At 39.1% G+C, this 22897-nt stretch overlaps 2 protein-coding genes across 2 annotated transcripts in view; both read left to right on the top strand.

The window, feature by feature from the left end:
* LOC127632923 (transmembrane protein 51-like) overlaps positions 1–10935 on the top strand; it is a 12446-nt gene extending 1511 nt beyond the window's left edge. Inside the window, exons 2-3 of the mRNA XM_052111766.1 lie at positions 5396–5849; positions 9088–10935. Of these exons, the coding sequence (XP_051967726.1) occupies positions 5479–5849; positions 9088–9529 (813 nt within the window). The 5' untranslated portion in view covers positions 5396–5478 and the 3' untranslated portion in view covers positions 9530–10935. The remainder of the gene's footprint in view (positions 1–5395; positions 5850–9087) is intronic.
* Positions 10936–12643: 1708 nt separating this feature from the next.
* Positions 12644–22897, top strand: part of LOC127632727 (ski oncogene-like) — a 45544-nt gene continuing 35290 nt past the window's right edge. Inside the window, exon 1 of the mRNA XM_052111470.1 lies at positions 12644–14038. Coding sequence (XP_051967430.1) covers positions 13142–14038 — 897 coding nt within the window. The 5' untranslated portion in view covers positions 12644–13141. The remainder of the gene's footprint in view (positions 14039–22897) is intronic.

Raw genomic sequence — 22897 nt, 5'->3', positions numbered from 1 at the left:
AGAAAACTTCCTGCATTTTTACCTTTTCAAAAAACATCATTTAGTATGATTTATAAGTTGTATTCCTCATGGGGACCGACAAAATGTCCCCACAAGGTCAAACATTTTGGTTTTTACTATCCTTATGAGGACATTTGGTCCACACAAAGTGATAAATACACACTCTCTCTCTCACACACACACATTTCTCAATACACACATACAAATCACACTCTGACATCCATACCAACACACCCTCACAATTTTAGCGGCATCAATTCTTCATTTGGCTGGCAGTGCTCTATAATACAGAAAATAGGGAAAAAAGCATGTATTTGCTCCATAGGCTAAACATGAGAACAATGGCACCATCTGGTTGAAAAAATTAAAACTTACAATTTTGAAGCCAGGGCTCCGAAATGAAGGCATAATATCATAGAATTCATGATTTTATGCTTTAATGGCACTGGGATAACATTTTGCTGTTTTAATTGGTTTCAATTGGGACATTTTTGTCCTTAAGGTCCTGAGTGTAACCTTTGATGTACACAGTGTATTATAGATTTATTATAGGAACTGAGGTTGAAATATCAAAATCCCCCCCAAAATACACACCTTTGGCAGAATTTATGCTGTTGGCATTAACACAGCCAAAATGATTGAAAGAAAAAAAAAAAAAAGACAAAAATGTCCCTACGGTCTCACAAGGGTTAAATGTTAATGGTTACAATTGACTATGGGATACACTATCAAATCTGTTATTTCCATCCCCCTATTTCCAAGAGCTATTTTGTTATTCCGTGATAATTCTACCATTGATTATGTAAGGAAAACTTAGCTCAGACAAGGTCACGAGGTCCCATGCCATGTTTAGATGGGGGGCATTTAGTGACCAGTGATTCTGAGTCTGTTTACTTCAGGACAGGGAGCAAGTGTTGCTCTGATTATTCGGACAGGCCTTCTTGGTCTTTTATCATATTTCCCTATTTTATGTTTCTTTTGTTTTGACCAGAATCGAATGTTCTTTGCTCTCATGGTCCTTTGAAGACATGTCACGTACCCTGAGAAAGCTGTTAAAGTTGCATTTGATTAAAATAGTGTTTTCATTTAAGACAGAACTGTGCAAAAAGGACAAAACTTAAAGTACAACAGGACGACTTCTTTAATTAGTGCACACACTTTACAGTTCTTTACACTACAGGTCTTGTTGGGTGGCAAACCATCGTTTTCATATTTTTTGTTTTTGTTTTTTTGCTTGTGCTCTGTTTTTCATCCTCTGTCATCTCTCTCTTCCTTACTCTCAAACCATGAATTGCAAGTGATAACAGAATCATTAATTTATTCTTCACCCTCAGGTTACTTTTTGTAAATCAAAAATGTAACATTAAAATGCATATTTGACCATTCACTCTTCCCCCTCAGATAAATGACACACACAGGCAGATGAGTCATGCAGAAACGTCCCACGTTGCCAGCAATCATGATTTTTATTAGTGGTCTACCTGAGTTCATAATCGTTCATATCAGCCGTTGCTAAAAATGTCACCTTAAAATGATGCATAATGCAGAAAATGCAGTCTGAATGAAACCATATTAAAATAAATAAAACTCAATAGAATGGGATAATTTTGCATGAACTACTGGTAATTCTACTGTATGCTATAAAAAACTATATTTGATTTTGCTAATGACTCCCAATCCCCATTTTCATCCTGAGCTTACTGAAGTGCCACATTCACAAGTGAACAATGCTTTGTTGTTATTGTAATAGTTGTCACTTTTAATTGACTATATCACAATTCCAGTAGGTCACAAGTTTACATACACTAAGTTAACTGTGCAACGTTCATCTGTACAAACAATAGTACACAAGTTTAAACGCCATGGGACCATGTAGCCATCATACTGCTCAGGAAGGAGATGCATTATGTCTCCTAGAGATGAACATAGTTTGGAGTGAAAAGTGCAAATCAATCCCAGAACAACAGCAAAGAACCTTGTCAAGATGCTGGAGGAAACATGTAGACAAGTATCTATATCCAGAGTAAATATGAGTCCTATATCGACGTAACCTGAAAAGCTGCTCAGCAAGGATGAAGCCACTGCTCCAAAACTGCCATAAAAAAAGGCAGACTGGAGAAATGTCCTCTGGTCTGATGAAACAAAAATTTAACTGTTTGGCCATAATGACCATCGTTATGTTTGGACGAAAAAGGGTGCGGCTTGCAAGCCAAAGAACACCATCCTAACCATGAAGCCTGGGGGTGGCAGTATCATGTTGTAGGGGTGTTTTGCAGCAGAAGAGACTGATGCACTTCGCCAAATAGATGGCATCATGAGGGAGGAAAATTATGTGGATTAATTATGACAGCAGCAAGGAAGTTAAATCTCGGTCGCAAATGGGTCTTCCAAATGGACAATGACCCCAAGCTACCTACAAAGTTGTGGCAAAATGACTTAAGGAAAATAAAGTCAAGGTATTGGAGTGGCCATCACAAAGCCCTGACCTCAATCCAATAGATTTGTGGGCAGAACTGAAAAAGCTTGTGGGAGCAAGGAGGCCTCTGTTACACCTGTTCTGTCTGGAGGAATGGGCCAAAATTCCAGCAACTTATTGTGAGAAGCTTGTGGAAGGCTACCCAAAATGTTTGACTCAAGTTAAATAATTTAAAGGGCAATGCTACCAAATACTAACAAAGTGTATGTAAACTTCTGACCCACTGGGAATGTGATGAAAGAAATCAAAGCTGAAATAATTCTCTCTACTATTTTTCTGACATTTCACATTCTTAAAATAAAGTAGTGATCCTTCCTGACCTAAGACAGGGAATGTTTTCTATGATTAAATGTGAGGAATTGTGAAAAACTGAGTTTAAGGTGTATGTAAACTTCTAACTTCAACTGTAATTGTCTTCCTGATAAGTCTTAATCTTTACTATACAGGACATTTGTTGAAAGCTGTTAAAGTTATGAAAGGAACTGTGAAGGTGGAAAAGATTATAGATGTGGTTTGTAAATGTTATCTTTTATGTATTTACTGTATCGTTGAAATTATTCTTGTCACTTAGTATTGCTGCCCAGAAGTCCACCTTGGCAGTTCCTACCAAGTTTTTTTGTCTGAATATAATGGACATTTTATTTAAATGTAACATTATTATTCTTATGTGAATAAATAAAAGTTGTAGTTTCAACATTATTTGAACTTCAAACAAATACTAGACTCATATCATGTGACCCACAATTGGTTTTCAACCATTGAATGTGGGTAATATGTAACAGTTTTCAGACGGAACCACACTGAACACCTAATTTCTATGTAATTTAACCAAATAGGGAATAGTTCACCCCAAACTGAAAATTCTCTCATAATTTGGGTCATGGCGGACCCAGATGTGTATGACTTTTGTGTCCTGCAGAAGAAATCAATGATATTTAGAAGAATATTTCAGCTCTGTAGGTCCATACAATGTAAGTGAATGGTGACCAAAACTTGAAGCTCCAAAAAGCACATAAAGAAATCTTAAAAGTAATCCATATCACTCCAGTGGTTTAATCCATGTCTTCTGGTGCTTGACGCATCCGCAAAGCAAGATGGTGCTAGGAAGTGTGATTGAGCTTGAAATCATGATCACCAAGAAGGCTGATGTCAAGATTTATAGTGAAAAAGGAGTTACATTTTCTGTTTTCTCCCCAAACCAATTAAATCGCTTTAGAAGACATGGATTAAACCAATGGAGTCGTATGGATTAATTTTATGCTGTCTTTGAGTTTTTTTCTGAGCTTTATAGTTTTGGTCATCGTTGACTTGCATTGTATGTACCAACCAAGCTGAGATATTTTCTGAAAATGTGTTACATGTGTTCTGCAGAAGAAAGAAAGGAAAAGGGATTCAAAAAGGAAAGTATGCTTTGAACCACAATCCAAAAAGGTTTTAAGATATCTTTCTGGAATTATTGGCAGTCCAACTTTGAAAATCTAGACAGAAATATTTTATTTTTATTATTTATTAATTATACGTCACCCGCTTTCTTTAAAAAGGTGTTATTTGTCCCCCGCACTTTTCCAAGCTAAACCCATACTGAGTCCAAATGGTGGATTTATATACAGTATTCTTTGCGTTTTTTTTCCTTTGGGCTGATTGAGCGACCATCCAGCCAATCACAGGTGAGTTTCATGAGCCGAAACAATCCTTACGTAACAGATCGTCAGTCTACAGTCCAATCAAGACGGCTCTGTTCATTTCTACAAATGTGCTTTCAACAATGTTCATTTATCCATGTTTTTATTGGTATTAATGTTGATTTAAATTAATAATCTAGAGATGAGGAACAGACAAATGAGTTATTTATCGGCATATCGTTCTTGATTGGCAGCATTACGTGAAATGCACTGCAGAAAAAAAACAATGGGCAATCCTTCTTTTAAGCACACATTGTAAGTGGAGTTTATATCGGCGCATGAGTCTCCATTAAGTTATAATTTTTACATTATGTTTGTGAGGTACTAGTTTGATCAGTTGTTTTTGCCAATTAAAGCAGATTACTAGATCTGTGTTAAATATTTAAAGCTATTTTTAATATCAGCTCCTTATTTTTACCTCTATTTTGGTGTGCAGTCGACAAACTGTAGGAAAAAGATAGATCTGCTGTGATCTTAGAACACATTTTACTGAAGTTAATAGATATGTAGACATGCTTTTTTTATACATGAAAATGAAATGTAGATCATTGATTCAGTGACTAACTTGTTTCACACAAGAAACTCATTTGTCACCACATTCTAGTATCACCAGAAATGGTCACTGAATCATTAAATGTTTCTGAACGAATTTTGGTGAACGTAGTCAAAACACTCAAGCCACTTGGATACATTTAAATCCCACAATGCACAAGCACAGAGTAACAAATTAAATTGTGCACATGCATAGTTGTCATATTGTAATTTATTAAATCATTTATTCAGGACAAGCTTGTGCTCAGTCTTTTGTCAGGTGTGAAACAAGCAAATACTCCACAAGATGCCCTTTATTTTTGAGGCTAATTTTGCAATTATTTTGCAATACTTGAATCTATAAAATACTGCAAATATTAAAAGTAAATAATAATTTTATAATATATATTAATATAATACTTGTATATTAATATATACTGTAATATATCAATATTTGACTAAGTGTTGGATCTGTGTGAGCCACCTACTGACAGCTGTGTACCCCCACTTTTAAAATGACTGCTACGCCCCTGCATACATGGTAATCATTTCCATGATATGCTGGAAAGCCAGGTTCCCATTTGACCTCTAGAGTGGCACCATGCCAAAGGATTGTTTTTCTATTGGGCCCCATTCCCAGTCATTTCCAGGAAGCATTTCCTCCTTATTGAAATATATATAAAATAATATTTGTTTCTTTTTTCAGATTTTATGTCACAGTGGTACACTTCGTCTTCCAGATTTGGACTGCACCCTGTATGTGTTTATTCTTGAGGAGCATTTAAAGCAATGTGCTCCAGTGGGCAGCTTCTGTGTTCAGGAAGGAGGCGTTCGCCCCCCAGTGGAGGGGGCAGTAGCTCAGGCTCCCAGTATGCTCTCTGTGTGCTTGGGGTGGGCTTGGTGGCACTTGGAATTGTCATGATTGTGTGGAGCGTTGTGCCTTCCAAAGTGACACAGCTGCAAAATAGTACAACTCCAGTTCCGAATGATGGCATTGTGAAAGATCAAGGGAAGACTTCGTCTGTTGCTTATGTGCTAGTGGGAGCCGGCATAGCCATGTTACTCTTGGCTATATGTCTCGGGTTAAGGAACAAGAAGCAGAGGAGACACAGGGAAACTGCAGTCACAGGCAATCCTGAATATGTGGACCGTGATGAGGCGTGAGTACTGCTCAATCATCTTGTGTTATTAAAGGGATAGTTCACATTCTGTGATCATGTACTGTACTAACCCTCATGTCATTCCAACCTCATGTGATTTTCTTTCTTTCGTGGAACACAAAAGGATGTGATAGACAGAATGCTATCGGGACTTACATTCTTATGGCACTTTTCCACTGCACGTTACAGTTCGTCTCGACTCTACTCGCTTTACTTTTCTGAGCTCGCTTTTCCACTGCTGTTTAGTGCCGCCTCAACATTGGTGGGATTATAGGCTGATCGTCATAGTTGCGCCGCCTCTACTGCCGTGACATCATCTTAAAAACAACACAAACATTACTGACCATAAACAATAACACAACTGCTAGCTGTTAGCTACTAGCTCATTTTGCTGCATAAAGTAGTTGTTGCATGGTGATTTTACACAAGTGTAACAGTTAAATTGACCTGGTTGTTTTAGAAGCAAGCTTTCCAGTAGCTGGTCAACTAAATAAAGTGAAGCTTTCAAGCAGAGTATAGATCTTAGATCTATAGATCGTTTCTTTCTTCACCAACAAGTGGACAGTCTGTACCTCGTTTATTGACCACGGCATGGTTTTGTGCACAGCCATTTCTTTTTTCACAATTTGAAAGGCGTGTGAACAAATTATCCTGTTATCGCTGTTACTAACTTTAAAAAAGTAGCGGGTTGATGTCAGGTACTGGAAATCCAATGATCTGCAGGATTTTAAGGTCACATATAGTATCGGCTCGCTTGGAATCTCGAACGAGGTGGTACTAAAAAGAGTACCAGGTACTATCCACAGTGGAAAAGCCCCATAAGTCACTATTCAGGGACTGACAAACGTAGTCACTATTCACTTTCATTGTATGTACAAAACATGCAAATGAAAGTGAATAGTAACTGATGCTAACTTTCTGCCTAATGATGATGAGTTAGCCATCCCTTTAAAATTACTTGTACGACTGTTCAAAAGTTTGGAAACACAAAGACATTTTTGTTATTGAAAGCAATTGATGCTTCTCTTTACCTTGGATGCATTAAATTGATCAAAAACACTACCTTAAACATTAGTAATGCTGCAAATTTGTTATTACTGTTTAAAATTCATCAACCCGTAATTTCAAAGTCCCATTTTGAGCAGTCAATACTCTAGTCTACTCAGAAAATTATGTCACATAATCTTATTCTGATGAGCTAATTTGGTACGCAAGAAACATTTATTTTTGTTTGTATAGTTGAAAATGGCTGTGCTTCTTCATGAAGTATGGACATCACAATACAGTGGGATTTTTTTCATTTTCTTAAGATTGAGTACATTTGCATTTCTTTTAAGTCAAATTTTGGTTTTAAAAAATGGCCAAAAATAAAACCTCTGTAGTTCTATAGTATCTGATGTTCTTTTGAAAGATTAAGGCTATTTCATGCACTACTGTCTTAAAAGAAGTCAAATTGTAGCTAACCAGTATAGAGAGGGAAGTGAATTGTGCATCTGCACAACAAGAAGATGATGAGTACCTTAATGTCACTAGTTTGAGAAACAGACTCTTTACAGGTCCTTAACTGGTGTCTTCAATGACAAGTACATTGGAACAGAAGTTTCATCTACAACAGAGAGCAGACTCTGAGATTTTGTGATTTCAGGCTTTCAAAGAAAAAGCCACACTTGAACAAGGCAAATAAAAAGAAAATGGAAGAATGTGCCAAATAACTTCAAAGATTGAGTGCTAAATAATTAGAAATTAGTATTGTGGATGGATGAATCAAAGTTTGAGGTGTTGAGATGTTGTTAGAAAAGCTTGGTTGTAAAATCCATGTGAAGTGGATACAAGGATAAACCTTTTATCTAAAGATCTAGAATAAACGTCATTGACAAAAAATGTCCGAGGTGAGCATTCTTTTAGAAATCTAGCATAAAACGCATGTGAAAAGTTTGTAAAGTCCATGTTTCACAATTTAAAACATATCCTTTGCATCTTCTACAAAAATAATTAATTGAAATGTCATGTGGTGTGGCGTAACCAAGTAAAAGGTGTTAAAATACTTTCCTTGCACCCTGAATACATGAGTGTATGTAACTTAAAAGATAGTTACCCAAAATGAAAATTCTCTTATCATTAACTCACCCTCATGATATCCCACCAACAAAGATTTTTAGAAGAATATCTCAGCTCTGTAGGTCCATACAATGCAAGTGATTGGTGATCTGAATTTGTAGCTCCAAAAATCACATAAAGGAAACATAAAAGTAATCCATAAGACCCCAGTGGTTAAATTCATATCTTCAGGAGCAATATATTAGGTGTGGGTGAAAAACAGAACAATATTTTGGTCCTTTTATACTCTAAATATCCACTTTCACTTTCAGATGACAAAGTGAAACTAAACAGGCACTGCATGTGACTCTGGATGGGTACAGCACATGATGTTTTTTTTTTATTATTTAAGCCCCAGAAAAAATATCAAAATGACTTTAAACTCAATAATTAAAAACATGTCCATCATAAAAGAGGTGTATTCAAGTAATTGTGTTGCATTGTTGAATAATTCTCGACAAAATAAAAATAGCATCACGTTATTGATCCATAAATTGACGGCTAGGATGCCTAAAAAGTGGAGGATTCTTGGATGAACAAAGTTTGAAGAATACAGCATTTATTTACAGTTGAAGTCAGAAGTTTACATACACCTTTGCCAAATGCATTTAAACTCGGTTTCTTACAATTCCTGACATTTAATTGTAGAAAACATTCCCTGTCTTAGGTCAGTTAGGATCACTACTTCATTTTAAGAATATGAAATGTCAGAATAATAGTAGAGAGTATTATTTATTTCAGCTTTTATTTCTTTCATCACATTCCCAGTGGACTTCAACCTAAGTGTATGTAAACATCTGACTTCAACTGTGAATAGAAATAGTTGTTTTGTCTTTACTATAATTCTTGATACTTCTAAAAGCATATTTGGTTGAATAAATTGATCATTTTGTTTCACAAAAATAAAACTTTTATTGTGTTTCCAAACCTTTGAATGGTTATGTAGGTGTTTAATGTAGATGGAAGGGATAGTGCTCCTTTTTGAACCGATCTATAGGAACATTTTGTGAACAATTGTAAATTGTTACCACCTTACAGGGGTTAGATTTTCAACAGATGTGCATCCAGCCAGGTTGGTTTGATCAGACAGTATGTTGACCCTTGTACAAATTGTTACTTCATTTCTCTATGTAACTATTAGATCAAATGAAGAGCCAGCACCCACCTATGATGTCCCAACATATGAGGAAGCGGTCAACAGTGGACAGTACCCTGTTCGTCAGAGCAACCTGCGACAGAGTTGCCAGCTACCCTCATACGAAGATCTTATTGGTGCTGTTGAAAGTGAAGGCCAGCAACCAAAGGAAGGTAATGGGCAAGAGGCCCCTCAGGCAATGCCTGACTCTGGACCCCAGGCTGCGGCACCCACCTCCAGCTCCCAGCCCGCACGCAGCAGCAGTAGAGCTAGTCGCATCCTTAGGCCTCTCAGAGTGCGCAGGATCAAGTCAGAGAAGCTCCATCTGAAGGACATTCGTCTGAATATTCAAAGCCCTGCTCGAGGAGGGGTGGTGACCATCGAACCACTAACCCCTCCACCAAAGTATGAGGATAAGCCACCCCAACTTCCCACAGAAGCAGTGTAGTGATGCAGTCACTGGATTCACACTATAAAACTGATATTTTTAACTAATTGCAACCACTGTTTGGATGGGAAAGGTCAGTTGAGACCGTGTAATGCATTGAGAGATAGAAATGAATTTGGACAGAACTCTAAAGCCTTATTTAATTTAGTTTTTGAATCAAACTTTTATTTTTATTTTTTTCATATTTAAAAAATCATTTCCAGGAAGTATTTCCTCCTCATTGAAATGTTTATTATGTTTGTCTCTTTTTTTTTTTTTTTTTTTGGTTTATGTGACAGTGGCACACTTATCTTCCACACTTGAACCCGCACCCTTCTGCTCTGAGAGGAAGGACAGTTCTGTCATTATTCAAACTCCTTTGACTTTCTTTCTTCTGCAGAATACAAAAAAAATATTTTGTCAGTGTATTTACAGTACCCATACAATGTAAGTCAATGGGGTCTGACACTTTAAAGCTATGAAAAGGACTTAAAGTCTGCATAAAGGTAGTCCATAAGACTCAAGTGGTTTAACTGGAGGGGTCTTCTGAATCGATACAATTGGGTTTGGATGAGAAACGCACCAAATGTAACTCTTTTTTCACTATACATCTTGCCATCTGAAGTCTCGTAGACGCAATCATAATTTGAAGCTTGATTACACTTCCTCGTGCTTGATGCATCATCCAATACCGATCGTATCACTTCAGGAGAATGGATCAAATCACCTGAGTCATATAGATGGTATTTACGTCATATTGCCATCAAAATACCTTTGCTTGTGTTCTGCAGAGGAAAGAAAGTCAGACGAGTTTGAGACCCCATAAGGATGAGTAAATGATGAGAGAATAATCATTTTAAGGTGAACTATTCCTTTAAGTGTGTTGCTGTCAACTTGTATCTACTGTTGTGTCTACTATTTAAGAGTGTGAAATAAAGACTTAGTAATGGTAGGGAAATTCGTTTAAAATGATCACAAAACTCTAGAAATATTTAATGTAACCTAACTTTTAGGACACTGCATTAATATCTAATTCTGATGTAATGTCACAAAGACGAGACTGTATAAAAAACCAAAAATGTGCGTCATCTGATTAACCATAAAGATGATTTTTTTTATTTTTCTTTTTATTATTATTACCTTTTTAATCATCAAAATGTATTGATAGGCTCCAAACTAAACAAGCTACTGTGCATGTTTGCACCTTCTGTATGTTGTGTTTGTTTCTTAAATTGCCTCAAGCTCCGCAGACAATGCCTTTTTACCTTTTTAGGAAAACTTATTTGTTTTAATTTACTTTATTTGGTTGGGGTGTAGAATCTATGGAAGAGGGATGGATTTACTATTGATTATGTGTAACTGCTAGAATTGATATTTTAAAGCAGAAAGTCTCTGCAGTTGTATTTATGGCACATTTTGTGAAAATATGTAGGACAATAAAATTGTTTAAGTCTTTTGTTTGGCTTATCCTGATGTATGTGTGTCCTCTGGTGGCTTAGAATCATATTACAACATGGGGGAAAACTGCTACATGTCAAATTTGATTTCATATATTCTCCAATCATTCTGAATTGTGTTCTTGCACTGTTTTAGCTATTACTTGCCAATGATTTTTGCCTAAAATACTGTATACATATTTAGGCCTTTCAATAAGACACTTCAGTTAGATTTTAGATCAAACATACCACATTCAGCAACATATTAAGGTAGCACATAATAGCACTTTTGCGATGAAGAAGTCGGGCCATATCAAAGAAGGATTTTACACAATGTATCTAACACACTAGTGAGTGTGTATGCAATGTTCTGCATCATGTTTGGTCTATTTCTTTATCAATTCATTTTGTAATTATAATTAGCTTACACGTATATAGGCCTACATTTTATTTCCATCACAGACATCACCATATGCAGAATGAAATGTTCTCTTTAACTTAAAGGTCTGCATGTTTGAAGCCAAAACATACTGTTCAGCTTAGCACAGTAATCAATCATTGCATGAAACAGAATTTAATGGAAAATGTATTGAACTTAGGGTTGTGTTTCAAGCAGACCCGCTTTAGTCGTTTGTGCCAAAACGAACCATTAAAAAATTATTGCAACTTTCCAAGTTCCCCAAAAAACAAATTAAGCGGTTGGATGTCACAATCCCACCCAATCTAAACAAAACAAAATGAGTTATATGTTTTTTTCCAAACTGTGCTGTTACATTTAAAGACATAATGTCATAATGACATTCTAAGATAAGAACATGTTTACAATGTTCAAAGAACAACACCAAGAACTGTAAGACAGGTCGCAAAGATACCGTGGAGAGAGTCAATTATACTTCTATTTTGTTTCGAAAAAGATTTTAATTGTTGCATTGCATATCTCCGTTTTAATTTAATTTTGATTAACTTTTATTATTATTTATAAAGTGTTGACATTATTTAAGCAATTCACAAGCAAGCCAAAGCATCAAGCGCAACTCAGGTCTCTGCACTGCTCTCAATACTATGGTTTGAACTAGCGGCGTTACGATATTCGATTCGTTTATACTAGTGGCATAAATGAATCAGTGTTTTTGAACAGTCGTATTCGTTCACTTCCATTGTTTTGGAGGTGAACAGTGAACTGTCTTTTTTACCAAATCACTTAAGTCAATGATCGACTCATTACTAGCCTAAAAAAGATGCTCCTTTGTCGCCACCTACTGGAGTAAAGATGAACGAATCATTGAATTAAATCTAATGAATCAGAATCCCCACCGCTATTTGAAAAGCTGCGAATCCAGTCAGATTCGAGGACCAGAACTTACTGTTATTTATATAATTTTATACAACAATAAAAAATTATTAGACCTATTTCATGTACATTTAAATGCAAATAACATTAAACTTTGATTCAAATATTTTCATATTGAACGTTTACTGCTGTCAGTTAACAGTCATTTAGCAGATGCTTTTAATGCAAAGTGACTTTCAAATGAGTAGAATAAGTATAGCCAATGCACTACTGACTTGTAATGTTTGTTAATGAAAGTTAGACTAGAGTAGTAACTCCACCCCTTCTCCGCGGAAATGATAAGAACCGAATGATTCGTGTAGTTGATTTTCCCGATTTTGCAGCTGCTCTGGTAGCGGGGATGGGGGGGTGAACTTTTCATGGAACAGCCAGCCCGGGGAGTCAGTCACATTCTTGGCCGGGATTCAATGACTGAACCAGACACAAACAAACACACACACACATACATACGCTCGCGCGCACTCACACGCACAGAGAGAGAGAGTCACACATAGTAAAGCGTAGGCAGACCAACTGCGCCGACGATCTTGGTCCACATTTTTGTGCGTAAGTTGCACGGATCCGAGCATGTCAATAATATAGATATATAAGTAGCCTATATATTTATAGGATGAAAGCGTACACTTTTGGGAGGATATTTTCTTAGGTAGGAACTCTTGTTCTTTTAGGTAGGCTACGGCTGAAACCCACTCGAGATTTTCCTATGAAACAGTTCAATGGATTACAACAAGGTTTCAAAAGTGACATGGACATCCGCCGCTCTGGACTGTTTTGACTCTACCCGTTCACGTTCGCTGAATTTGTTGTGACCACGCAGCCGGGGGATTTTAATTTGCACTCTTAAACATGGAGGCTCCTTCCAGCTTTCAGCCGCATCCAGGACTTCAGCAAACTCTGAAGCAATTTCACCTGAGTTCAATGAGCTCTCTTGGCGGACCGGCCGCCTTCTCGGCCCGGTGGCAGCAGGATATGCTGTTTAAGAAGGACGAAAAGAGCGCGGAGGTGCTCGTGAGCCTCCCCGCGCAGACACCCCCGGTCATGCCGGGACCCCTCTTCATCCCGTCCGACCGCTCCACCGAGCGTTGCGAGACGGTCCTGGAGCGCGAGACCATCTCGTGTTTTGTGGTGGGCGGCGAGAAGCGCCTCTGCCTGCCGCAGATTCTCAACAGCGTCCTGCGGGAGTTTTCCCTCCAGCAGATTAATTCGGTGTGCGACGACCTGCACATCTACTGCTCCAGGTGCACGGCGGATCAGCTGGAAATCCTCAAAGTTATGGGCATCCTGCCCTTTTCGGCACCCTCGTGCGGACTCATCACCCAAACAGACGCAGAGCGGCTCTGCAATGCCCTCATCTACGGCGGTACGTTCCCTCCACACGCCGACAAGGAATTCTCGTGCTCCATAGAGCTGGAGCTAACGGAGAAGAGCTTCAAAGTTTACCACGAATGCTTTGGGAAGTGCAAGGGCCTTTTCGTGCCAGAGCTCTACTCGAACCCCAACGCAGCGTGTATACAGTGCTTGGACTGCAGGCTCATGTTCCCGACCCACAAGTTCGTGGTTCACAGTCACAAAAGGCTAGAGAACAGAACCTGTCACTGGGGCTTCGACTCGTCGAACTGGAGGGCTTATATTCTTCTGGATCAAGACTATACTGAGAAAGAGGAGAGCAGCACACTGCAGAAGCTCCTCAATGAATTAAAGGGGAAATTTGACCTGGGAAACAAGCACAAGACATCTTACAATGTGAGTTTGCAACTTTTCAATTTGCCTAATCATTATAAATGTGTTTGGGTAGCTGCTTTTTTGCAAATAATGTGCATTTTGCATTGTGAAATCACTCATTACCAATATTGACTTGCATGCACAAATGTTGATCTTTCTCAGTTGTAGGTATGAGGGTTGAGCTCTATTTGATCACACAACACCTATTACACATTGAGTTTGGATGTCACGCACAAGTGCCTCCTCACAAAACAATTTTGATTAACCTTTAATATATATTTACTTTTGAGCATATTGAAATTAAAGTAAACTGCAGGCCTGCATCCTGCCCCCATGGTGCATTTCTCTTGTGCCTCTGGATGAACTCAGGCATCTGCATATGACAAATGGGGCCTCATTTATGTATTTTATTGGAGCCAGAGATAGGGAAGCTTGGGGAAGCCAGTAATGAGCTTCAAGGTGGAGAAGTAAGAGTGCTACGCACGTCATTGTTTTGTGTGGGGGGTTGAGGTCACTCTCCAAAAGCATTTGTTGTAGGGTCACCGCTGCCCTTGGGTCTCCCAGTGTCTGATCAGGCTCCACGCCAGGGTCAGAGACACAGCTAGAGGACAAAAGCACTAGAGTCTCGGGTTGGCTGCTACCTCCACGCAGCAGCTGTTGTGTGCGATTGTGCTAATGGTTCTACACACTATGTATGTGTTACCATGGTGTCACTTCAGCAGGATTGGGATGCATTGCCAGGCAAATGCAGTTTAATGGTAAATGTGAGAGACATGGCACATTTCAGAAATGCAGTGTCATGTATATGACGATTGCTTCTCTTTGGGAAAAGCGTGGACTGATATTTGTCAAATGGTCGCTGAGTGGCCAGTTTACACTTTGCCAGATCCTATTTCGTTTGTTTTTCATCTATCTAGTTGGTTTCAATAAACTCCATTTCCATGATGCTAGATGATTAGATAGAATATAACACAAAGTCACAATGGCGAAAAAGCCAATTCTTGTACACCTCCTATATTTCTTTGAATTTCACAATAAACATTTCCATAATGATGTAGGACTAGAGGGGTCATAATCTATCCAGCAGGGTAAAAATAATTCAGGGGCCAGCTAAGAATTGTACACCCCTTCTGTGATTCATTGTCAAAAAGAAGTGTGTGTCCCAGTTTGCAAACTGCCTTGGTCTGTGGGGAGCCACGTTCCAGCAGACCAAGGCAAGCAAACCCATCCAGTGCTTTAACAACATGGGTAATATTCACCCGTGTTGTTATAATGCTTGACAGGTTTGCTTGCCTTGGCCTGTTTCTTCATTCAAGCAAAAGCAACCTGGTCTCAAAGAATCACGTTACTGTTCCTTAATGTTTGCAAAATGAGTTTTATGTAGCAGTTTCCTGGTGAAATGAACACTAGAGGCGCTACAACAACCATTACTTTTATTTACTTTCACACAAATCATGAGTGAAGCAATACTATCGTATGATATCAAAACACGTTTAATATAGTGCATGTATTGAAAGCGATGCGTTTTAATGCTTGCATTGCACAACCAACTACATTTACAAGCTTATTGTAATGCGATGTAGTTGCGTGGAAGCTCAACTGATAGAGCGTTACACTTGCAACGCGAAGGACAGGGGTACGAGTCTAGCAAAGCATGTAAGTCAAACAGTCATATTTGCATCACAAATTGATGTGGTTGTTTCAGCTAATTGTGTTTTTCATTGCACATTTGCATTTAGTTTAGAGATGAGCTTTTAACATGATAGAGCAATTCCCAATAAAAACATCCTCTGTTTGTGAGCACACAGTGGTCCTTTCACCTATGAACCACCACGATATGTGTACTGATCCTCATAATATAATTTCGTCAAAATGTTGACACGGTCACATCATTTTCATGAGATCAGGATGAACAAAAGCTTTGTTACCAAACCTCAGTTGAAACATCTATGTTTACTTTATAAACATAGAATATTACTGCTTCCAAATATTACTTTGATGAGAGACTGGTCGCCATGAATGTAAGATATCTGAATCCTCAGGATATTTATTTAATGATACGTGTACACAGCAGTGGGGTTTGCTGTTTTATTTGACAGGAGTTAAAATTTGGTTTTGGATAAAGCTGAATCAAATTAAGGCAGCATGCAGACTTTGTCTGGTCTGGCTGACATAGTGGGTAGACTGTTGGAGAGGGTGGTGAATTATCATTAAGTATCTGTTGGCCCTGTCCGCCAGAGCCTTGACGTGTCGTCAAAGGGCCGTAACGTGTGACCTCTCTCCAAAGCCAGTCGACTAAAACAACCCCGCCCCCTCTCCTTTCAGACAGTTCGGCCAATCATGTGGACCTTGGTTCTCTGACTGGACAGATGGTTGTTTGATAAAAGACAGAAAAATAAATGGCAAATAAATGGGTGCAAACCGTTACCAGAAGCCATTTGCTGTAGTGTCAATTTGTACTCCATTTTTTTAGGACGATTACTTGCCCAGTCTGAAAAATAAGCATAAGGGACACCAACCAGATGTTATCCTCTTTAAATATTCTATTTTATGAGTCTGTTTTTGCTTTGCAGATTGAACTGGTGTTTTGCTCCAGTTTTGAATGAATAGACTCTGATACAGTATAAATGATTGTGTCATGCTGTTTTATTTGGAGTTTCAACTTTCCCTTAAACCGCACAATTCAACTGCATGCACATTGTTCTGCCAAAAATGAAGACTCCAGTGAGAATATTGTTAAGTAATAAATTGGATGCAGAAGGCCCGTGGAGCCTTTAAATAGAGGGGATATCAAGCTCTCCATTGTTCTCCTCTCTCACTTCATCAAATTACAGATGACTCCCAACCTGAGACTAAACCAATCAACTGAGTGTCCGACCCAAGGTGGCAACGGCCATAATAAATGTGTGCGCCCGGGGAATGGAGGTCACCATGTGCGTGCAAGTTTGCGTCTATAATGCCTGGATCAGCTGTGGGGAAAAGATTAAAATGAGCATACTGCCTACTCATTTTCATCCCCATCTGTCTGCTGACCTCATCGTTGTGAACCGCACCGCTTCCTAATGCCGCTCTGTACTGCACTGCCGCTTGCACTGCCTCCAGACTGCCAACAATTCAATCCACCCAAACACTCCTAGTGCTTCTTATTTATCCAGCGCAGTCAGACCACACATCCGTAGTCTATACCACATCATGGCGGCCAGCAAACATTCCCCGCTGCCCCGAATCAGATGCTCAAACAACACCGACCGCCTGGGTTTTGACTCGAGCTAAGTCAAAATCCATTTTTGGCTGCCTATTCTTTGAAAGGCTGAATTTTAAAAGGGGCGCTTGATGGCTTAACAGTTCCCAAGAGATGCTGTCTTATCCCCTCCCTGGAGAGATGGAGGTGAGGGGGTGGTCAGGGGCTCTCTGAGGTTATGCCCTCTATTCTCTGCTGTGTGACCTCTTGTTTAGAGTGCGTCAGCTGGAGCTCTCCACTGGCTGATGCAGGGGTGAAGACCTGCTGCCTCTTTTGTTCCCCACAGCTTTGTTACTCATGCCGAGTCGAGCCGTCACTTTTCATTGTGTTTTAGGCTGGGTGTTGGTGGCCATTGCACGACCAATGCTTGCATATGCCGGTCTACGTCTGTTGCCAAATGAAATGCATCCCCTATGGTGTTGTTCTGTCATATGGCTCATATTATGTATGCCCAGAAATTACTTGTGTGCAATATAAATTTGCGAATTAGTCCAATAATTGGTGGTCATGAATTTTTTGTCATATTTGATCTTCAAGAAAAAATTAACTTACCAATGTCTGTACATCACATGCCTGTTTTGTGAGTAAGGGGCCACTCAGACCAAACATGTTCTTGTGTTAAAATAACTAGACACTTAATGAAACAATGTCGCGAAATGTGGAAAAAAAAGAACAGTGAGATGCGCAATGGTCAAGGTTCCATCTAGATCATGTTTACGTGGAGAAATGCCTAAAAATAGATGCAAAAATGTCAGTCTGAACGGCCCCTAAGTTTCTAAAATGTAAGACAGAGCATTGGTTAAGTTTAAGGGTTGCCTAGGCTGGCATTGCCACCCGTCTGTGTTAACAGATGGCACTATGATGTAGTGTTGTTTTATGATTGGTTTCTCATATCAGGACCCTTCGTCGATTGCGATCATCAGCTTCATGATTAATATGGCAACCCATCTGCTGTGGTGATGGAAAATCCTGGAGTACACAGCTGCCACTGTGCAAGAAACGCTGTGCTTTAATTGAGCCCCTTGCTAGTCTGCTAATCCAAAACTGCTTGACAAAGATACCTGACAAAGTTTTATTCCAATGGATAAGGGCATTAACTTGAGGAAACATTTATTTAGGAACGCTTGCCATTCCTCATTAGATACAGGCCCTTGTTTGGCCTCAAATTCCATCCCTGTTCCATATTCATGAGCTGGAGGATGCATTTTGTTTTTTATCCTGTTGGGATTTTAACATTTTTATTCAACAGCCAAACAATTTAAGAATATTAAAAAGAGGGGCTTGGGTAGCTCTGCGAGTATTGATGCTGACTACCACCCCTGGAGTCATGAGTTTGAATCCAGGGTGTGCTGAGTGACTCCAGCCATGTCTCCTAAGCAACCAAGTTGTAGGCAGGGTAGAGTCACATGGGGTAACCTCCTCGTGGTTGATATAATGTGTGGTTCTCTAGATGGGCTCTTGGTGAGATGTGCGTGTATGCCGCGGAGAATAGCGTGGGCCTCTACACACACTATGTCTCCGTGGTTATTTGCTCAACAAGCCACGTATAAGATGCAAGGATTGACTCTCTCAGACACGGAGACAACTGAGATTCGTCCTCTGCCACCCGGATTGAGTCACTACGCCACCACGAGGACTTTGAGCGCATTGGGCATTCCAAATTGGGGGGAGAATTTTTTTTATAATAAAAAATTACAATATTAAAAAGTGCACTCCAAATCTGAATAGTCTGATTGAAAATGCAGGATTGTTGTTTTGGCTAAAAGTAATCATGAGAAATCCAAACAACCCATTGCATATTCTTGCATTGTATATTGCCCAAAGTAATTATTTTAATTTACAATGTACGTGAAAACGAAACTACTGGTGAAAGAATTTGCCGTTCGGAGACATACTTGAGTGCATTTACGTCCTACGGCTGTCGAATTCTGTTCGAGCTGCTTGGAGAAGGGTGAAGACTATGTGGTAAAGATGTTGCCTCAGGGTTTGTCTGTGGGATGATGCAGCTCCAGTCTGCCTGCGTGTGCCTTATGACGAACTGACATGTTGCTTTCGCCTACAAACCTCCCACTGACCGCCCTTGAGGCTAACATGAGGATTAGCTCATGAATCTCAAATGAGGCTGATTTCTAAATGTTCAAACAGCAATGTTAAATGCAAGTGTGCCTCTATTGCGTGCACTTCGTGGGAGATGCTCTGTCCTTTGGTAACAAGGAGGAAACAAAATTTTTGCCCACCATAATTAAAATATATTTGTTTTAACAGTAAATAGTATTATACTACGCTGTCATGTAGGATTGGGTATTGATACAGATTTACTGATTCAAATAGATTCTGATTCACAAGCTCAATTCAGTTTTGATTTTGATTCAATTTGTTTAGATTCCGATTAATTTCAGTATATTTCAGTGATGTCTATTTTGCTTGCATATAAAAGCAATTTGAGTATTCTCAATCCCAATTGAGCACAACCACAACAAAATAGTAACTTATTGGAGTTAACATTGTTTTAAGTTTTCAAGTAGTTGTTGAAGAAAAGTAAAAAGTCAGTAATAATGTGCAGGCAATAGGCTCAAACAAATAAAAATATTGAATAAAGATACAAAGTAAGAAATTGGTACTTTAACAACAGTCAAGTATTCAAGAAAACTAGTTTTCAGCTGTAAAGGCTGTAGTACAGTGCGGATGATTGCATATTTTATAAACTACCCCCACCCCAAACCCAAACCTAACCATCAGTGGAGTAAACATGTAATGTTAGAGGGGAAAGATGCAACCTCTACCGTGTTCACGATTACTTCCAGGTTTCAAAGTAAGATCTGATCCTTGGTCTCCCATATTGCTGATGCAATGCACTTCCGGTCATACCACAGGGTTAGGGTTAGGTAAACATGCTAGAGCTGATGCATACATGTCTGATAGGAAATGCTGCTTGTCAGTGAATCTGCATAATTCCTATAAGTAGTAGCAGTTCGTGCAAGTGACATAATTAAACAAGCTGGATTTTCTGAACAACAAATTCAATGTAGGAGATGTGCATTGTTTGTTTTTTGGGGTTTGTAGCCTCTACAGAGAAGCAGTTTTTACTTGAGCTATTTGGGCCTTTTATGAAAAGCGGGTTTTTGTGTTTTTAAGCAGCCCGTGGCCTCTCGTTCACTCCTCTGAGGCATGCAGACAGCTCTCGCTCCACGCCCAAACAGCATTATTCCGAAAACTTTTGTGATTGGAGAGTCTGTGTAGTTGCTAAGCAAAGCTGCTCTTCCTGTGCTAAATAAGAACTTGATGCTTCCTGGCTGGTGGGCTGAGAGGAGTGTGCCAGCTCACTCACTCTCACTCTCACTCTCTCCATCTCTCTTGCACGCAAACACTTTCTCTCTTTAACGCATACACAAACAAATCACTAAAATGCTGAATCTCGCCTTACAGGCCTGCTCTCGTGATTGTGCTACTGAGGAATAGGAGGCTGTTGCCCAGCCTTGCAAAAACACATAAGAAATGATGATGTCAGGATGACCTGATACATAACCTTAATGAGAGAGAGAGAGAGAGAGAGAGAGAGAGAGAGAGAGCTCTGTTTCCGATGAGTGTGACTCTGTCTGTCTTTAGACTTCTCTCTGGGTGGTGTAAGAATGGAGGTTTTCCTGTGTTTTGAGGCTTTGGGTTATGAGGCACATTTAGGTTTTTCCAGAAAGGCTGATTCAGTCCTCCAGCCCTCAGACATCTGGCAAGGCCTCCATTTTCCATTCAGTGAGATGGTCCACCACAACATGGTGTTTCAGAAATGCTCCAGGAATGCTCTGCAAGATGGCTGTTCTCAAAACTGAAAGTCCTGCAGACAGAGGGGTTGCTCTGCTTTTGTCTTTCATCTTTCTCAAGCACTAGGTAATGCTTTTAATCAGTAATTAAACTCACACAAAAGGAGATGTTGAGCAGTATGTTTCGCATTTACTTTCATTGCTTAATTTTTATATACAATAAAATTGAGTGGTGACTGAGGCTAACATTCTGCCATACATCTCCATTCATGTTCCATTTATGTTTGGAACAATGTGATGGTGAGTAAATTACAGAATATGGGTGCACTATTTATTTAATGTTCTATTTTCAATTTATTCAAATGCAAAGGTTGAAGTCGTGGTGCAGTGGGTAGAGCACATGCTTATCACATGCTTATGATATGAATGTGGGCTCATGGGGACCAGAGTTCGAATTTGGTCTGCATTATGTCTCAATCCCATTCCCCCTGTCTCGCCTGCTTTTCTGATTCTCTGTTGTTTCCTGTAAGTAAAAAAAAAAACATAAATATTGGATACAGACAAGAAAGGGAAACTTCATCTTTTATTTTCCTTCAGTGGCACGAATAAGCAGACATCCTGTAAGTCATCTTACCCCGTGGCCTGACTGTGTGCCAGATTTCGGCTTGGCACTGGAGATCAGGTATTAAATGCTGGCGAAGCATACCACATTTCAATGTGCGGTTAAACACGTAACGAATTTCTGCTTTTGAATCCTTTACCAATGCACTGCAGAGGCCTGGGGTTAGATCCCATATCAAATGCATTCAACACTGCTGCCTCTTCACTCTATACAGCGTTGTAAGGTTGTGTGGGACTGTTTATCCAGGATCAAAACTGCTGCCACTTCCTTTTTTTTCTTTCCGTCACCAGCTACTCTAATTCCATCTGCTCAGTCGCTTCAAAAGTCCTCCCCCCCATTACTAAGTTGTGCTCTGCCTTGGCTTCTTTCTCTCTCCTGATCTGTCCATTCTGTCTGCCTGTTTGATTGTCTGTCTCTCTCTTTCTGCCTCTGCGTTGAGTGGGCTGGCACAGGGGAAGGACCGTCAGCTCAGCTATTCTAGATATAAAAGATGCTCTGAAATAGAAATTTGGGGTCCCGATGCATATATATACACATAAAAACTAAAATCTTAAACCGAGGATTTGCATAGCTTACATGAAATGAGACATGAAAACATTATAATGTACAGGAAAAAGATGGATAACAACTTATTTCTTGTGAAATCCGACTTTCCTACTGAAAAAGAAACTAATCTAGTAGGCTGGACTTCGTGACTGGTCAGTTGACTCTTTTTAGGCAATTTTGAGGTGGTCAGTCTGGGAGACCAGCGGAGCACCACCTTGGTCAGGCTGGGAGTCCTGGTTAAACCGGCTTAGGCTGGTGAACAACATATATTTCATGAATGTGGCATACTTGTTGTTTTTAACTTATATTTTAATAAACAAAAAAAACTATTACTCGTTGTTCCGAGCTCTAACCCATGAGCAACAAAATTGTTCAATAAAACGCATCCCTTACCTTACGGAAAAGTACTTGCAATGGAAGAAAAATGGGGCCTGTCCATAAACGTCAGAATACTTTAGGGATGCACCGAAATGAAAATTCTGGGCCGAAACCGAAACCGAAAATCCAGGATGCACTTGGCCGAAAACCGAAACCGAAATTTTTACCTATTTAAAAAAAAAAAACAAATGTTGTGTATAATTGTATTAATTTTATAATTTCTCATTAATTTCATGAATTTAATTAATCTGAATTGAAAAACTACAAACCAATAAAATAAATCACACTTTTATTGAAAGTAACACCAAAATTGGACAAAAAATATATTAAAACTATAT

This window comes from Xyrauchen texanus, chromosome 39 (genome assembly GCF_025860055.1).
Source record: "Xyrauchen texanus isolate HMW12.3.18 chromosome 39, RBS_HiC_50CHRs, whole genome shotgun sequence".
Lineage (NCBI taxonomy): Eukaryota > Metazoa > Chordata > Actinopteri > Cypriniformes > Catostomidae > Xyrauchen > Xyrauchen texanus.
This window is presented reverse-complemented; position numbering and strand designations above follow the sequence as displayed.